At 41.1% G+C, this 19,055-nt stretch overlaps 1 protein-coding gene across 3 annotated transcripts in view; it reads right to left on the reverse strand.

Moving 5' to 3' along the window:
* Window positions 1-15,671, reverse strand: part of AP1M2 (adaptor related protein complex 1 subunit mu 2) — a 30,781-nt gene extending 15,110 nt beyond the window's left edge. The window contains exons 1-6 of one of the 3 annotated variants that reach the window (XM_081938139.1): window positions 15,191-15,671; window positions 13,293-13,449; window positions 10,037-10,104; window positions 3,942-4,021; window positions 2,559-2,706; window positions 422-548 (exon numbers count right to left, since the gene is read on the reverse strand). In XM_081938139.1, the coding sequence (XP_081794265.1) occupies window positions 422-548; window positions 2,559-2,706; window positions 3,942-4,021; window positions 10,037-10,104; window positions 13,293-13,449; window positions 15,191-15,232 (622 nt within the window). In that variant the 5' untranslated portion in view covers window positions 15,233-15,671. Of the gene's footprint in view, window positions 1-421; window positions 549-2,558; window positions 2,707-3,769; window positions 3,901-3,941; window positions 4,022-10,036; window positions 10,105-13,292; window positions 13,450-15,190 lie in introns of all 3 variants that reach the window. The other 2 variants (XM_081938138.1, XM_081938140.1) reach the window with 2 other exon arrangements.
* Between the last annotated feature and the right edge of the window lie 3,384 nt (window positions 15,672-19,055).

The raw sequence follows: 19,055 nt of genomic DNA on the forward strand, positions 1-19,055 counted from the left end.
GAAACTTCACAAAACTTTAAATCTTCAATGGAAGCGAAGTTTCACAAAAGAAAAGAAAAATAATGAGCCCTACTTTCTGATAATCAAATCCTATGAATATGCTGCAAAAGAAACATATAAAGTTATGAACAGCTTTGCGGAGTGGGAAGCTAAAAACTAAATAAAATTTAACAATACAAAATTCCAATTAAAAATTATAGCGTAGTCTATTGAAATTAAATCAAAATGTATGGACTTTTATAGACATTCTCAAAGCAAATTTGCAAACTTGCTCTTTCTCCTAACTTTATAACCAATCTACCACTTTCCATAGATGGATATGGAAGTGCAGGGACATTATTGATATGAGACTCAAATTTGAGACTCACCTAATGTCTATTCCTCCCCAAATGCAAATGTCATTACACTGTGATTTACTTACGTCCTGTGAGCTCAAAAAGCACCCTGTCATTGAGGCCCAGGCGTAGCTCTGGCATACCAGAAAGGAACACCTTCAGTTTGATGGAACCCACTATCTCACTCAGCAGGACACTCCCATTGGCATTAACCTGAAAGACAAAGTAGGGTCTGAGGTCCTCCATTTACTCTCCACATCTTCTCCATGAGGAAATATGGCTTCTCCTCCTCTTGAACATAGTCATATTGAAGTTCCCAACAAAACATGGACACAAAAACTTCACCACCATTAAATCAGAGTGGGTAATCCTATGAGACTCAAATGGTGGAGTAATAATGATAAAATGAAATAAGAATGACATCAAGTAAAATAATTTTATATTTATTTTAAAAAATTAAACTGAATTGTTAAATTGTCCTGTCGCTAGTTGTTCCATGGCAAGTTGGCCATGGCGAATTGTCCCACAGCAAGTTGGCCATGGTGAATTGGTTGCAGTAAGTTAACTGTGACTGGTTGTCCCATTCCATACAGTGATTGAGAACGCATGTCTGAAGGCAAGTCTGATTAATCATTCTTATTGTTAGTAAATTCCTCCTTGGTTCTAGGTTGCTTCTCTCCTTGATTAGTTTCCAACCATTGTTTCTTGTCTTGCTTTCTGGTGCTTTGGAAAATAGATTGACCCTTCTCCTTTGTGGTAGCCCTCAAATATTGGAACACTGCTATTACGTCACCCCAGTCTTTCTTTTCACTAGACTAGACATACCCAATTCCTGCAATTGTTCTTCATATGTTTTAGCCTCCAGGCTCCTAATCATCTTTGTTGCCCTTCTTTGGCGACCAAAACTGGATGCAGTTTTCCACATGTCTTAGTAAAGCTTTATAAAACTATAGTAGTACTTCACATGATCTTGATTCTATCCCTCTGCTAATGCAGTCTAGGATCGGATTGGCTTTTTTGGCTGCTGCTGCACACTGCTGGCTCATATTTGATTGTCCAGTAGGCCTCCAAGATCCCTCTCACAGTTAATGCTATTGAGCCAGGTTTCACCTAATCTGTACCTGTATATTTGGTTTTTCTTGTTTACTTTTCTCTACACTGAATTTCATTTTGTTGGACAGGGTGCAGTGTTCAATTCTGTCCAGATCCATCTGGATCTTGAGCCTATCATCTCGGGTGTTGGCTATTCCTGCCAGCTTTGTTGTCATTTGCAAATTTGATGAGTTCCCCTTCTATTCCCCCCTTTAAATCATTTATGAAAATTTTGAAGAATATTGGGCCTAAAATAGAACCTTGGGATACTCCATTGCTTCCTTCCTTCCATGTAGATATTGAGGACTACATGTTGAGTGTGACTTGTCAGTCAGCCAATGAAAAAAATGAACTTGAGATTTATGGCTTTGACCTAGAAATTATAGAAAGAAGAGTATCATGATGTACTGTAAGTTTAAAGAGGTTAAATTGTACTTATAATTACTGTAAAGAATATAGGAAGTCATTTCTTTGTATTTTTTCCTTAACTTTTTTCCTCTTTAACTTTTTTCTTTTCTTGCATTCTTTTTGATTTCTCTTTACTTCCTTTCTTTTTTCTTTTTCTTTTTTTACTTTATATTACTTTATTATTAGTTTTATCTTTCTAAACATTAATAAAGTTATATAATTATAAAATTACATATATAACAAGGCAGATGCACAGGTGCAGATGCAAAATGAAGATCTTTCTCTATTTTTCTGTCCATTGCCAAAATGATAGTCTTCATCTGCTTCATAGGGTTATTCTTTGAACTAATTTTCCATGTTTTTCAGTTGCTCAGTTAAAGTACCATTGCTTAAGGTATGACATCCTTATAAACTTCTATGCCAGCTACATTTTTTTCAAGTATGTTGGCTTTACTAACTTAATAAAATAACATAATATTTCATTTTTATATATATTAAATTTTACATTATTTAATAAAGATAGTTGAGGTACTTGAAAAAGTGTAATGTATGTATCCTTAGTGTTTAAAGATGCCACCATGTTCAGGGCATAAACTCAAAGTTCACTATTTTTGTATCTTACACACATTAAAATAGCTTTCTGAACCTGTTACAGTCATGTTGAAGCTTCTAAAAAACTCATTTATATAATCTTCTACCACAAATAATTGACGTCTGTCTCACCAACAGGTTAACAGATTCAATGACATCAATGAAGACTTCATTCTTCTTGTATTTAAGCCCCTCCGATCTCCAAGATACTGCATTGGTGACAGTGGCTGGAACTCGGGATTTAGCTGTCTCCAGTTTGTTGCCCTGCTGAGTGATGTACCTATGATGCAGTGAAAGAATTCCTGATCAAACATCCTACTACAGAATGGCTTGTCTCAGATACATTTTGTTGTCTAGAGTACCATTAAAATATCAACAGCATTTCAGCTGGGCAGGGAGGGGAAGGATGTGCTGGCACATGTATTTTCCAATGTAAAAAGTTATTCTTATTAGTAGGACTAAGAATGACCTCTCTCTGAATCCTTCCTAGTTATAATGCTGAGACATACCTGTATATTTGACAAAAAAATTAAAGGTTCACATTCAAAAACTAGAATCTACTTATACATGCACATTAGGATTTCAAGAAAACCAGGTTTAACAGAAGATGGGACCCCATGGACAGAAATGGGAATGAATTAAGTCAAAGGAGGAATAGGAGAATTGGAAACTTATTGAAAATAAGATACCACAAGTTCAATTTCATAATGTTCCACCCCAACGTTAACAAAACAAAGCAGACATTATTGTGGATGCATAGGGAGCTTTGGCTGAACTCAGAGTTACAGGAAATTGAATAGGGCGTAATCACCCAGGAGGGATACCAATAAGCCATTAATATCTGCAGAAAGACAGTTAGAAAGCTTAGTGCAAAATATGCATTAAGACCATAAGGAAAGTTAAAAGCAATATCATTTTTTAAAATTATGGTAATAGTAAAAAGAATAATTGCAAAGAAGTGGGCCTGCTGCCAAGAGACTGGGAGAGCTACTCAACTATTTTGCTTCAATGTTGCTCCCAAGGGGGATCTGTGTTCAGATATACCTAAGTGCAACTATTGGCAAAGCTAGAGTCTAGTAACCCAAAAAAGATAGTGATGAAAAAAAGTTTGTCTCCAGGATAAAACTAATTTTAAATTTGAAAGTCTGGCAGATGTCATGTAAGAGTCCCTTTCTGTGATCTTTGAAAAATGTACTGGTAAGTATGAATATCTAAACTAAAAACCTAAAATTGTATGCATCTTAGAATTTTGTTTCACTGCAACATTTACAGTTTTTAAAATCCTGAACAGCAACAGAAAAACAGATCCAGATCCTAGAAGAACAAGTAAACAGATTACTTACTCCTGCAAAATTTTACTATCTGTTGTCTGAGGAAAACCAAAGTCCATCAGCTCATCCAGTAGCTCATACACAATGACAAAATTGTCACGGATGCTCTCTTCCTCCAGCTCCTTGAAGTATTCAGAAAAAACCTGACAAGGAGAGAATGGATTTCATACTAAAGAATTATTACCCTGTAGTGAAGTTTCCAGAATTCTTATTGCTTGGTTCAAGTGTCTCTTCTGGAATGTCCAGTTTTGTACACATATGGAACTTGGAAAAGACAACAGGTAGGGACTCAGGTCAAATTATTCACAGGGGTTGGGAGGAGACTATAAAAGGGGCTAAGTATAAAGTTGGGTGAAGTAACCTCCCTTCAACCTATTCTTAGGTCCTGCAAGCAATATTCCTCAAACCTCTGGTAAAATATTTTCTTATTCAGAACATCCATCAAATTGAGTGTTCCAATTCCACTAAGGCTGCTTCAGGGGTGGGTTTCTCCTGGCATTACTGCCGGTTCGGTGTGTGCAGTTGCCTGTGAATAGGTCTATACATGTGCAGAATATTTTGAAAGGTCAAAAAAAGATGTTGCGGCGACCGGGGAGCCAGTTCGGGGACATGGCAAGCATGCCATCCCTACCGGTTTGGCGACCCAGTCACCGTTTCCACTACTGGTTCCACTGAACTGGTGCGAACCGGTAGGAACCCACCTGTGGGCTGCTTCTCTATGTATAGGGTGTTCTGCTATGTTTTTGTACTAGAAGTAAATAAAGTACATGGAGATATGGAAGAAAACTGAAAATCCTTACTAGAATGAAGGTTGCTGAAAGAAAAACAATCATTTTGAATGATAAATTGCTTTAGTTGTAGGCTCCTCACTGTTCACTATTCTAGCTAATCAGCTGTTATTCATGTTCTGATACATCTTCCTCTGAAGATGTCTTAAAAATTACCACTGGTCTAAAATATATCTTGTAAATCATTGACAAGTATTAAATGGAATAAGTGAGTGAAAATGTCATTTGCTGTGGGCTCAACTGCCAATTTAAGTTTATTCAGATCCTTGGTGCTAATCTTTGAAATAGATTCTATCATATTTTCAGGACTGCCATGCTGCTGCGCCAGCCATGCTTCATCGGATGCCAGTCTGCCATAAGCAACAGGGGAGGGAACTGTGGGGTGGAATAAGGAGGTGAGCTAGCATAAGGGGAATCAAAACTACTCATCTTGACATTCCGTGAGAGCCACTGGCCATTCCAAGATCACATCATGGAATGAAACACCTTACAGCCTTTCAAGCCAGGGACTGTTACCAAAGCAATTTGCTTGAATGTAATTGCACAGAGACAACCAGGGTGGGGGGAAAGTGGGAGGAAGAGAAAAGTTAACCAGATGCCATGGATGTGAAAGTTTAGATCTGGCTTTGCTACACTGTATTTATTTATTTATTTATTTATTTATTTTTATTTCTTAGATTTTTAGACCGCCCCTCTCCCAAAAAGGGACTCGGGGCGGTGTACAGTCAATATAATAAAATCATTCATAATAATTAAATACATTTAAACTACATTTAAGATACATTTGGAGGGGGAAATAGGCTGTACTAAGAAATAAATAATTCTAATCTTAAAACATCACAATTAAAACCCCAAACCCTAAAATAAAATAAATCCCTGGGAGGTAAAACTAAGAAAGTGCCAGGCCAGCTGATTGAAACAGGTGAGTCTTTAACTTTTGCCGGAAGGAACGGAGGTCGGTGGTAGTTCGAATGTCTGGGGGGAGGTCATTCCAGAGGGTTGGGCCCATCACAGAGAAGGATCTACTCCTAGGTGTCGCCCGCTGGCATTGACTAGCAGACGGCACCAGGAGGAGCCCCTCTCTGTGTGAGCGGATAGGTCGCAGGGACGTGTGTGGTAGGATGCGATCCTGCAGGTAACTAGGTCCTCTGCCATGGAGCGCTTTAAAGATGGTGATCAATACCTTGAAACGCACCCGAAAGGCCACAGGTAGCCAGTGCAGCTCGCGCAGGAGAGGTGTTACGTGGGAGTAACGTGTACTTCCCATAATAACCCGCGCGGCTGCGTTCTGAACTAGCTGCAGTCTCCGGATGCGTCCCAAGGGAAGCCCCATGTAGAGGGCATTGCAGTAGTCCAGGCGAGACGTCACCAGCGCATGAGTGACCGTGCGCAGGGCACTCCGGTCCAGTAGGGGGCGCAATTGGCGCACCAGGCGAACCTGGTGGAACGCCCCCCTTGCCACGGCTGCCACATGGTCCTCCATTGACAGCCGGGCATCAAGGAGGACGCCCAAATTGCGCGCCCGCTCCACAGGGGACAATTGTTCGCCCCCTATGGCCAGCGATGGAGTCAGCTGGCTGAACCGAGGTGCCGGTAACCACAGCCACTCGGTCTTGGAGGGGTTGAGTTTGAGTCTGTTGTCCCCCATCCAGACCCCGACGGCTTCCAAACACCGGGACATCACTTCGACAGCCTCGTTGGGGTGGTTTGGGGTTGAAATATACAGCTGAGTATCATCAGCGTAAAGATGGTACTCAACCCCAAAACCACGGATGATCTCACCCAGCGGCTTCACATATGCGTTGAACAGGAGAGGCGAGAGGACCGACCCCTGTGGCACCCCACAAGTGAGTGGCCTCAGGGACGATCTCTGCCCCCCTGTCAACACACATTGCTTCCGGTCGGAGAGGTAGGAGCCGAACCACCGCAAAACGGTGCCTCCGACTCCCATCCCCTCCAACCGGCGCAATAGGATACCATGGTCGATGGTATCAAAAGCCGCCGAGAGGTCTAATAGGACCAGGATAGAGGAGCAACCCCTATCTCTGGCCCTCCAGAGATCATCAACCAACGCGACCAAGGCTGTTTCGGTGCTGTGCCCGGGTCGGAAGCCGGACTGGCGTGGGTCTAGATAGTCGGATTCGTCTAGGTGTCGTGGGAGCTGCTGCGCCACCACATTCTCGACAACCTTCGCCAAGAAGGGGAGGTTGGAGACTGGACGATAGTTAGCTAGCTCCATTGGGTCGAGCGCAGGCCTCTTGAGCAAGGGTCTCACCACCGCCTCTTTCAAGGCGGTTGGTAAGTATCCCTCACTCAGTGAGGCGCTCACCAGGCCCAGGAGCCAGCCTCGTGTCACCTCCCAGGCTGCCAGTACCAGCCAGGAGGGGCACGGGTCCGTTAAACAAGTGGTGGGTCGCAGCCGTCCACGCAGCCTGTCCAAATCCTCGGGGGCAACAGAGTCAAACTCCTCCCAGAATGGTCTCTCAAGACTCGCTGTTGGCGGCTCGTCTGGTCCACTGACGGAGGTCCACCCGCTCCGGATCTGATCGATTTTGTCCTGAAGATATTCCCCAAACTCCTCTGCTCTACCCTGTAAGGGTGTCTCCCGCGCCCCCTGCGATAAAAGGGAGCGAGTCACCCTAAACAGGGCGGCAGGGCGGTTATCCGCGGACGCAATAAGAGCAGCACAATGTCTACGTTTGGCCGCTCTTATTGCCACAAGGTAAGTCCGCAAATAGGCTCTTACCTGTGTTCGGTCAGATTCGGAGCGCGAGGATCTCCACCTGCTCTCTAGACGTCTCCTGTGGCGCTTCATCACCCTGAGCTCCTCAGTAAACCAAGGAGCCCGGGTGGATCGATGCCGCAGGAGAGGTCGCAAAGGCGCAACCCGGTCCAAGGCCCCAGTCGTCGCCCTATTCCAGGCGGTCACTAGGTCCTCGGAACGGGAGCGGGACAAGGCTACAGGTATTGGCCCAAGCTCCGTCAGGAATCTATCAGATTCCATCAGGTGCCTGGGGCGGTACCAGTTTATAGAGTCTGGTTCCGCCTCCTCGCGGTGGGGGATAGCGCCAGGGAAGTCCAGCCGGAGGGATGAGTGGTCTGACCATGACAGGGGCATGATAACTAAATCCCCTATTCCCAGATCACTCGTCCACTGTTCAGATACAAAAATGAGGTCCAGTGTGTGGCCCCCTTCGTGAGTGGGGCCCTGCACTAATTGGGTCAGGTCCATGGCCGTCATGGAAGCCATGAACTCCCGAACCACCTCGGAAGCCGCTCCCGTTGACGGCAAGTTGAAGTCCCCCATGACCAAAAGTCTGGGAGTCTCAACTGCCGTCGCTGAGATTAGCTCGAGGAGCTCAGGCAGGGCTGCTGATGCATAGCGAGGAGCCAAGTATACAATCAGCAAGCCCCACTGCCTCCCTGGGCCCCAGCTCACACCAAGGGACTCACACCCGGGTATCTGAGGAACAGTGAACTCCCTCGGCTCTAAACATTCCCGCATAACCACCGCCACCCCACCACCCTTACCCAGGGCCCGAGGCTGATGGAATGCTCGAAAACCCGGTGGGCACATTTCCACGAGGGGTAAACCACCCTCGTGGCCCAACCAGGTCTCCGTTATCCCTGCAAGGTCTAGCTCCCCCTCTGAGATCAACTCATTAATGAGGGGGGCCTTGTTGGTGACAGACCTTGCATTGCAAAGCATCAGCCGCAGGCCCTGGCTCTGTAGCACCTGTCCACCTAGACTGCAGGGGTTGGTACAAGCGACCGGGCGTAACCAGCAGCCGCGGTCTCCCAACCGACCTTGGGATCTTATCCTGTCCTCGCATCCCCTCCTCCCTGCGACCGTTGTAATAGGACACCCCTCTGCTTTCGTGACCTTTATATTCCCCCCCTCCACCGCATCCCCGTCCTTCCTGGACTCACCTGTCTGTCTGGCTCTGGTCCTCCTCCCGGTCTGATTAACCCTCCCCCCCACCCTGGGACCCCCTAAAAAAGATAAAAAACATTTTACTAAAAATCCCCTTAGCTTCCGATTCCTGCACCTCTCGGGGTCCACGAACCCGTCCTCAAGGCGGGCCCTTGAAAGAGCCAAGGGCCAAGCCTGCGAGAGAGGGGCCTCCCGCAGGCGGAGCAAGTCTAACCTCGAATATGTTATTAAAAGTCCCAATAGGGTAAGGTACTGATAAAACAAAGTTGATAGGTAATAGCCGGCAGGGCTAGGGTCTCAATAAAGGACCAGAGTCTTAAAGTCTAGATGGTAAATCATAGTAAGTAAATCATAGTAAGTAAAGTCTGGATGGTAACTTCAGAGGAAGATGGTAGGTAATAGGTGGTAAATAGATGGTAAATAATGTCTAGATGGTAACAAGATGGTAACTTCAAAGGGAGGGGGGGTACTTGGCTGTACTTTTGATAAAAATGGATTCTTTTGTCTTTCTTTTCTAATCAATTAAGTTGGGACAGCTGACACATATTTATTTACAGTTATTTAATACATTTATATAGTTGTTTGTTTTGTAACCAACTGTGGGCAGTTCCCAATCAATGAAGGAGCACCTTCTCAACACAGAAACCTTTCTATAAGGTCAACTTGTGCGATTATAGGCAAACAATAATTGAATGTGCATGTAAATAACCTATTTTATCAGATTTATTTTCTCAGATTTGGATAGAATTCAGAAATTGAATAAACAGGAAAATGCAACAAAAAGTTAAGGAATGGCAAATGTCTATGGAGATTCACAGTCATTTAGGTCATGGTAGTCCCAAAGGTATTTTTTCAAGAGGCAACTGGACTTTCTGGATTTTCTTTGAAGACATTTCACTTCTCATCTGTAATAATGTTGCTTCATTTATTGTTTTCTTCGTTGTCTGTTATGGAGGAGCTTCTCAAAAAAGACCCCACAGGAGCTTCTCAGAACATGTGGCTATCCCAAGTCGGCCTTCATCAAATCTCCAAAAAGACCCCACAGGAACTCTTCCATAATGGACAATGAAGAGAACAATAAGCAAAGCAATGTTGTCATTCCATATGTTGCAGGAATATTTGAAAAGTTCAGGAGGATCTTCAGCCAAAGTAACATACCTGCGCACTTCAAACCCAAGGTACACTAAGGCAGAAATCTGTCCACCCCAAGGATAAAACACCCAGAAACAAACTGAGGAAAGTGGTATATGCAGTATAATGCTCCACACCCATTTGCACCACCCAGATAAACCTCCAATTGAGTTTAATGACTGGCTAAATGAATGCAAATGACCATCTGTCTGCAAGGAGTATAAATCCTTCCATTCCCCATCATCCAGTCATAGCTGAAGAAGCTTCTTGGATGAGAAGTGAAACATCTTCAAAGAAAAACCAGGAAGTCTAGTTGCTCTTGAAAAAGCACTTTTGAGTTAAGGAATGGCCACTTTCTTTTTCCTTCTGAAGTATGAGAGAATATTTTTTGTTTGGTGTCCTGAATGTTTGAAAAAGGCTACGTACCTCAACCACTTTATAGAGAAAGGAATATACCAGTGAGGCATTGGCATTCTTCATGGTGATGGCCACCACTATATGAAAGATTAAGGATAAAGATGAGACATATATGAACAGTTATATTAGACACCTGTACTCTAGAGAGAATATTAATACAAAGGACAAAACTGCATATACTGCATAGTGGTTAGTTGATAGCCAACATGCATAAATGTGTTACTGTGGGAAAAAAGACACTCCTGTTTTAATCAGAGTTTATCGGGTGCATAAACATGCTTATTGCAAATAGCATGATCAATAATTCCACTTATGCACCCAAAAGTAGAGGAAAAGAAGTAACACTGCCACTTGGAGGCTTGGAAATATTTTTTTTTCCTTTGAGCACTTGATCTATACTTCAAGGTCTTGCAGTTTGTTATTGAAAATGATAGTGGGAAGAGCATAGATTGTTTATACAGGTGCTCCTTCGGGGTACTATCAATAGCTGGACTGGAGTGAAAAGAAAGCGTGACTTGAAAGAGACAAAATTGCAGCGAACTTGTTTGGAATTTAATAAAAAAGCCTTGGATTCTATATAGGTGGCAGTTGTTTACTATCTGGAGGAAAAGATCAATATAGATGATGTTGCATCACAAAAAAGAAAAGGAATTGACATTGCGGATGATTATGCAAAAAATACAAGTAAGAATAGAGATTATTGAAGAGAATGGAGAATATTGAACAAAGAACAGGAAAAACAGATGGAAAAATTGAGATTATCCACCTTTCCAATTCTATTTTGGCCATAAAATTTTCCAGTTCTAAATTTCCCTTTCAGACCTCCTTAACCCTTTCTTCCATCCCAGCTGCGCTTTCCTCAAGTACTACAATTCTCTGTTTATTCTCTGCTATATTATGTTGTACCCCTCTGAGTTCATTTTTGAGGTCTGCCACTTCCTTCCTCAGTTCGTTTTGACCTCTCATAATTTCCTGGAACATTTGGTTGACAGATAGTTCTTTTGAACTCTCTCCAGCAGCTTTTGTTTGAAGCAAGGAAGTGATCTTCGGCTGCTGAGTACTTGGACTGGAAGCCACTGAAGCTGGGGCCGAAAGTGACTTGCCCGTTGGGGGTTTCTTAGGTCCCATTGTCTAAGTTCAGAGATAGTAAATCTTATGCAAAGAAAATGGCGTCACCAGGGCGCGCAGCTGGGCTGGTCCAGGGCAACAGGCAAATCCGAAAGTAAAGAGTCAGTTCTCCTTCACTGTTCCAAGACACAGAGGTACAGCAAGAAGGGAAAAACCAAATAAATCAAATCCAGAAGGTCCACGAAGCAGAAGAGGTCCGGAGCACCCTCATGGGAGGTATTAAAAGATGCCAGAAATCATTTCTTTTTTCCCCCAGGGTGGTTTTAAAAAGCAGACTTCATTTGTAAGAACAAAAGCGAGAGCGGAGGGGAGCCATTTCGACTCCTCCTTTCCACAGGGAGAAGAGCAAAAGTTTTAGTTTTTTAAAAACAGCTCAGCAAACACTCTTGCAACTGTGATTTTAATCTTTCTCACATAGTTAATTCAAGTGAGAAGTCAGCCTTTGTTCTCTCTCCATTCCGGAGTGGAGAGAGAAAGTTTGAATGCCGCTTTGTCCAAAGGGGGGTTAGAAAAGAAAAACTCCCCCCTCCAATCTTCGGCTTAAAATAGATTGAACAAAAACTTACGATAGCCTGCTGCTTATCCATTACCAATAATTGAAGAGATTAGGAAGGATCCTCCACGGCCAACATTTCAGCCACGTTTCCTTTGATGTAACTTGTTTCCTCCGGAATCCATTAGGCGAAGAGGCAAGCATGCCCCCCCCCCTTCTGCTCCCTGGCTCCTGGGGCAAAGCTGGAAAAAAACCCACCGGCTGCCGCCAAGTCTGGGAGGCTCCAGCAAGCCACCCCTATGGCAGGAGTCCCCTCCAAGGTCTCCTGTGCTCCAAAAGGAGCCCACCATGAAGACAAGCGGCAGACGAAACGTCCGTCGCCTGCAGGGACCGGAAGTGATCCCAGCTTTATTCCTTCTCAATAAGTTTCCAAATTCAGTTCAAAAGGCTGGGTTATACTTTAAAACCCCGTATGGGTTTGGAACTGCTACCAGCTCTTTCTGCATTAATCAACACATTATTTTGAGGTCCTACTTGAAACAGATCCGCTTTTGTTTCACTTGTTAAAAAGAGATAGATTGGACATACACACATCTTCAAAACGGGCTACTAAAATTTAGAATGATCTCCAAGAAGGCCCACTTGACACACACATTATTAGGAGGTAGGAGAAAAAAATTAAAATGCCAATGTTAATAGTTTTAATTTAATAAACACAACAGAACAATTATCTGTTATGAGGCTGCATGTTTTATTTGACCCATACTTTTACTATTTTTTTCTATACTGTTCAAGTTAAACTTGAATTGAAGGTTCAAGTTATAAATTCATAAATAAACAAGAATTTATATTCTAATTGATTCAAATTATTCATCTTCTAATTGACTCAAAAAGGCAAATAAACAATTATCATTGCATAGCACTGATAGTTACTATGTGTTTTATATTGAGATTGTATTTCTTTAATTATCAAAGAGAAACTCTTTATCATATCTTGTATGCAAGCTTTTCTGAGATACCTGCAAGTAATCCTTGATTCACAATTTGTTTAGTAACATTTGAAGTTACAATAGCATTGAAAAAAGTAACTTATGACCAGTTGATCAAAATTAGGCACTTGGCAACTGCCATATGATCACTATTTGTAACCTTCCCAGCTAGCTTCCAACAAGCAAAGTCATTGGGGGAATCCAAATTTGCTTAACGACCACATGATTCACTTAACTGTAATTATTTCCTTAACAACAGTGGCCAAAAAAAAGGTTGTAAAATGAGGTGCAACTCATTCTGCTTACTCAGCAATGGAAATTTTGGACTCAATTATAGTTTTAAGTTGAGTACTACTTGTAGCTTACCTTTGAGACTAAACACTAACTTACAGGGTGTGATCCAGCAAAGCAAAACTTACATGCCACCTCTTTCTATCCCTTGGTTAATGACAATTTGTAGTGCATATACAAAAGCATTTACACACAACCAAGTACAAAGCAGGGAGCCATTCTCAAGTATGGCCATATACTGTATCCTCAACCATTACAGATCTGCTCTTCGTAACAAAATAAGATGCTTGTTTTTTTTGTTTGAGACATATATTTGCAGCGTGGCTGAATCTCATAACTTTTCATTCAGGCTCTGAAAGGATACAGTAGAGGTTGCTATGCTTTATCCAAAGGAAGTGAACTTTTCCATGGGAGAGGACTGGGGTCAGGTCACACTCTTCCTCTTTTTGCATTAAAAGTGGCATGAAGTAATCAATCTCCAACATGCTGACATCTCCCTTATAGTTGCGGCTGATTAGTGGCTACAGTAGACAAAAGTGGTTAAACAATGTAGAATTCAAAAACATTGAGTATGTATGTTTGGAGTAAGCACTGGGAGAAGAGTCTTTCCTTTTACTACAGTGCAAAGCACATCTTTTTCTCCAGCTGCTTCTCAATTTAGACATCAGTTTCTGCAATTAAATTCTAACACTATATTCTTCAGGCTATGTTGGATTGCATATACAAGACACATTGCAGATCCAGGGCAAATAAAAAAGAGCTATTCCATCAGTAGCAACACTGATGGATGAGCAGATGTGCTTCCATGTATCTGTGGTGAAAAATAAAATCATTGCTTAGATATCTTGAGGGGAAGCTTCAATAGTAGGAATCCCATACTTCAACAGGTCCCTTCTGTCAAGAGCTGGGTATTGCTTATAAAAACTGCACTGTGAACTTGTAAGAACAAAAAGATAAGTAGAATGCAGTACTTCAGATTTAATTTGAGGGGTATTGGCAGCAGCAGGATACCAGCTACCGGTACTTTGCTTAATAAAATCAACATACCATATACAGATTTTGGGTGTTTTAGGTCCACTATCTGAGTAATAAAACAATACAGGGGGACAGTTGGTTAACTTTGTTACCTAGATACTAAGGGTAGTGGGTGCATGTATGTGAAACAGAATATGGGGCTTGTTTAACATACAGAAAATCATAGTAATACTAATGATAGTAGTAAGAGTGAGCAATTCTCAGCTTACATATTACTTTAATAATGTTGTTGAAATGAAACCACAATGTAGAATTTGGAAAAGGAAGGAAATAAATGAATACTGTTGATATGTTGTCTTCACCAGCTTTAAATGATAACTTTTCATACAAACGTACTCTAAAGATTAGTTTTGTTCTCAAAAATTGCCACATACTGTAATGTTTATGCCAGGGATAAGGTTCTGTGCTCTTGTTTTCAGCCATTCTGTCTCACACCATTGGCATACCGATAATTCTTTATTGACAGTATTACTTCAAACTCTTTTCCAGAAGTGGAAGGCAACTCCACAGACCAGGCATGTAAGCTGTTTAGCCAAGTATGCTGTCACTATGCTTCCATTTTGTTTCCTTACACGATGGACAAATCCAGCTTTCCTGCTACAAACCTGACCCTCCGTGCAATTTTAAAGCAACCCAATTTATTTAACAAACTTTCAAGGCAAGCTTCTAGCAGGATGGAAACAATTGTGCCCAGATTCCTGTTAGGAAAGTCTAAATTTTTCAGCCTTTGGAGGATAATTCCTTTGTGACTCCCCATCCCTATACCACAGAGAGCACCACTTTCCCAGGTCTCAGCTCTACAACAGAAGCAATAAACATAATTACAGAACTTCTTGTCTTTCTTCAATTTCCTAATAGGAAGAAAAATGTAGGGAAAAGATAATGGGTGGAGAAGGAGGCAGACTTGTCAGGCAGTGCTAATGAAAAAGAATGATCAAGTCAGGAGCTACAATCAAGACATTGAGGGTCTAAATCAGGACTTTTACTCCACTTTTACTCCCCTTTGTTTAATTTGCATTCCCCCCCCCCCATGGGAGGAAAAGAAAGTAAGGCCCTCCACTACGATCCTCTACCAAAAGAAAGCTTTATCTACAAACAAGCAGGAAGGCCAATATTCGTGGACCTTCATTACTACTGTATCAAGGGGATTATTATTCTCCCTCACACAAACATCTGAAACTGCCACAAAGCGCCAAAGAGGAAGAAACAAACCGTAGTGAGACTTACCTTGCCTTTCAAGTCAAGGATGAAAATTGCTGAGGCAGACATACTGTCGCGCCGACCTACTTCCTCCTATTCGACTGAGTTTTGCAACCACCTGAGCCAGGTGAGCTAGCTACACCTTCAGGTGAGCTAGGTTTCTTAAAGGGAAAGACATTGTCAGGGGAGTAATGGAAAACCTCAAACAGAAAGGAAACGAGCAGCAGCGCTTGGACCTGCAATTGTTCAAGCACACTGCGGTTACTTTCTCGAAGGAGAAGCCGGCTTCAAAGGCTAGTGTCGGATATAGGGGGACGGGACATAGATCTGTTTTATTTATGAGCTTTCGGGATAGCCTCGAATTCTTCATTCTTTTTCGAATCTTCTGGTCTGTTCCATTCCCGAATCTCGGTGGCCAGCGAACTGGGTTTACTCCAAAATAAGCGTCTGATAAGAGCATTTATTTTTGCGAAAACGGATTGGATTTATACATTTGTACTGCTGCTGGCGATTTAATTGGAGTGTTGATTTGACTAATCCGAAGTTGGCTCAATTTACCCGTTATGCTAAAATACTGTTTGCAAACTATGTTTGCAAATTTTATATGTCATAATAAACTATAGAATACATGGTTATTTTCAGAGACATCATGTAAGAAATGGTTTATACACAATTTAGGAAAAAGTGAAAGAAAAGCATTATATGGAAATACCAATGTGGCTTTCAAAGGTGGAAGCTTTAACACACCCAAATATTAGTAGTATGAGAAATGTCATTAGATATAAAGATATACTAACAGCAAGTGGAAAATTAAAACAGAAGAAAGAGTTAGAAGAACAAGGGTTCTTCATATAGGATGGTTTAAACAAATGCAAATACAAAACAAGATATGAGAAGGATGTTAAAGAGTATGGTTTTAACATGGAAAATTCAGAACTAGATAAGATACTCATGGGAACGGATGAAAAAATGATTTTAAAGCAGTAACTTACTCAGAATAAACTTAGAAGAAGAAGAGGTTAAAGAAACAATGATAAGATGGACAAAAAACTTTGGAAACTAGAAAAATGGCCACAATTATGGGAAAGGAACTATAAATTAACAATGGATACAACATATAATTGTATAATACCAATTTTTAATTGGTAATTTTAGTTTTTAAGGGTTAATTTCAGTGGGGTTTTAACTTTTTTAGGTATTGTAACTTATTTATTTATTCTTACCTCCTCTGTACGCTATATAATACTTTTGTACGTCGCCCCGAGTCCCTGTGGGGAGAGGGGGCGACTAATAAGTTCAAGTAATAAATAAATAAATAAATAAATATAAAGAGAATTTGTATAAAATGTTTTATAGATGGAACATGCCACCTGAAAGATTAGCAAAAATATTTAAGGATAAATCAGCCAAATGTTGGAAGTGTCATCAATTGCCAGGATCATATTATCACATGTGGTGGTCATGCAGAAATGCAAAACGCTATTGCGTTAAAATACAAACATGGTTAGAGAAAATGATACATCAGCCCATAGAGCTTAGACCAGAGGTATTTTTATTGGCTATTCTACCAGAGAAATATAGTAAAGAAGATTCATATTTGATTGTACAGATAATAACAGCAGCTAGAATTGTATTTGCACAAAATTATAAAGCAGATAAAATCCCATCAGAAGGAGAGATAATAAAGAAGATATTAGATTGTGCAGAAATGAACAGGTCGACCTTGAGAATAAGGGACAAAGAAAATCAGTGTACTACAGGACATGGGGGCGATTTTACAATTGGTTAGAAAAGAGATACAAAGAGAAAGAGAAAGGAACAAAGTATAAAATAAATAACTCAGACAACCCATTATTAAATTAGGGGGGGGGATAGGAAAGTATTAAAATGCAAGTATACAAGTTAAAAATGATACAAGTGGAATTATTATTAGAAATAAAATGTAACAGAGAAAATTATTTATATAAAAATATAAAGTTGGGATTGCTAAAATGCCACCCTGAGAACCCATCAGAGAAAGTAAATAAGCAAGGGCAACAAAGGAAAGGAGGAAGGAAGAAGAGAGAGAAAGGAAGAAAGGGTAAAGCAGAGGAAGTAAGGGAAGGGAATTAAGAGTAGAAAGAGGGTAAGAAGGAGGAGAAGAGTGGAGGAGGGAGGAAAAAAGGGGAAGAAGACAGGAGGAAGGAGAGGAGGAAAGAAGAAGGCAGAGAAGGGAGGTTGAGAAGATGGAAGGAGCAAGGTTATTGCAATATAAGATGGAGGCACGGGGTGGCAAGAAAGTGACCCAAACTGTATTCTATATTATATATTAGAATACATTAGAATATATATTTGCAAGAAAATAATGATAAAGATTAATGATGAATAGATAAGTGTTAATAGCAATTGTAAGAATGTATATTTGTGAATGAATTTGAAAGGGAAAAATAAAAAACTTTTTATATAAAAAAAGAAATCATAGTTAATCACACTGTGACTTCTAGGATAAAACAGACCTCATTTTTCAACTCTCTAAGTTACAGGCTGAATGCCAAGAGAATCAATAATTTGGTGTTGGCCCATTAAGAGGCTGTAAGGTGAAGATGGTGAAAGATCTCAGGATCTGTATTTGTAAAACAACATGAGTCTTTGTCCCAAGTATACTTTGAGGCAAGAACCTACAAATACCAAATAAAAGTGTATGATTACCCTTGTAAAATGTGACACTTTGATACAGCACAGGTTACACTTTGACACAGCACAGGTTAGAAATTAAAAGCTGACTTACTTCATAACTACACTCACATCCTGAGGTTGATAACTGAGAGGTGAAGGTTATGGATGATGGGGATAATTAGAATGCATGTTGCAAACCAATATATGACTTGTATTGCTTTTACTGTTCATGTAAATAATCTAGTCTGTTTGAATAAACTATTCAATAACAAAAAGATTTCCTATTAAATATTGCTTTGGATAACTTTTGATAGAAAAGCTACTACCGTAACAACTTTGAGTGTATGTGTACATATAGATGTGTGTATGAATCACCTCCTTCCAAGCATTTTCCCATAGGTGCATGTTTTTTTGGAACATTGAATATCGTTTCAGTATCCTGTCATGACACAGAACATGACTGTTGCTAACCTGCTTCTTGCTCAAGTTGATTAGTTCATGTTCAGCTCAACACCAACCTTGTAGGAGGGCAGTTTCCAGGGCCATAAAATAGGAGGAGCAGAACATCACTGCATTTCTTTAAAATTATCATATATCATATTATATTATATATATCACATCACATCATTATTATATGTAAGGCATTTTAAATATATAAATTACTAGCCCGATAACCCGGCATTGCCCAGGTATTTATTTATAGGGGAAAAATGTCCGGACCAAATGTAATTTCTAATGTTGGATTTTCCCCCTTCCCAGAGGGAGCTCCTTGTGGAGTACTGTGAAGCCATTACCACGGCAACTCCACTGTGCTGCACAGTTGAAGCCATTTTACGGTAGTACAGTAGAATCCATCTTAAGACACAACAGGCTGTATCTTAACAGAACACACACCCCGAGGAGTTTTAGGGGTGTCTTACCCACACAGTATTTGTTTCCAGAGAGTAAGTCATCTGTGTACCAAGTTTGGTTGAAATTGCTTGAGGCGTTCTAGAGTTATGCTGGAACATAAACCCACAGCCATACAGTATATAGATATTCAAACCCTAGTACAGAAATTTAACAGAATAACAGAGTTGAAACGAACTTTGAAGGTCTTCCAACCCCCTATTCCATGGGTGTCAAACTGCATCACGTGACATTTCATGATGTTTTTCCCATTCACAGAGCTGGGGTGGGGATGGCTTGAATGTAACACATCCGGCCCACGGGCCGCCAGTTTGACACCCCTGCCCCA

The sequence above is a fragment of the Natrix helvetica genome (assembly GCF_964273705.1).
Source record: "Natrix helvetica genome assembly, chromosome: 1".
Lineage (NCBI taxonomy): Eukaryota > Metazoa > Chordata > Lepidosauria > Squamata > Natricidae > Natrix > Natrix helvetica.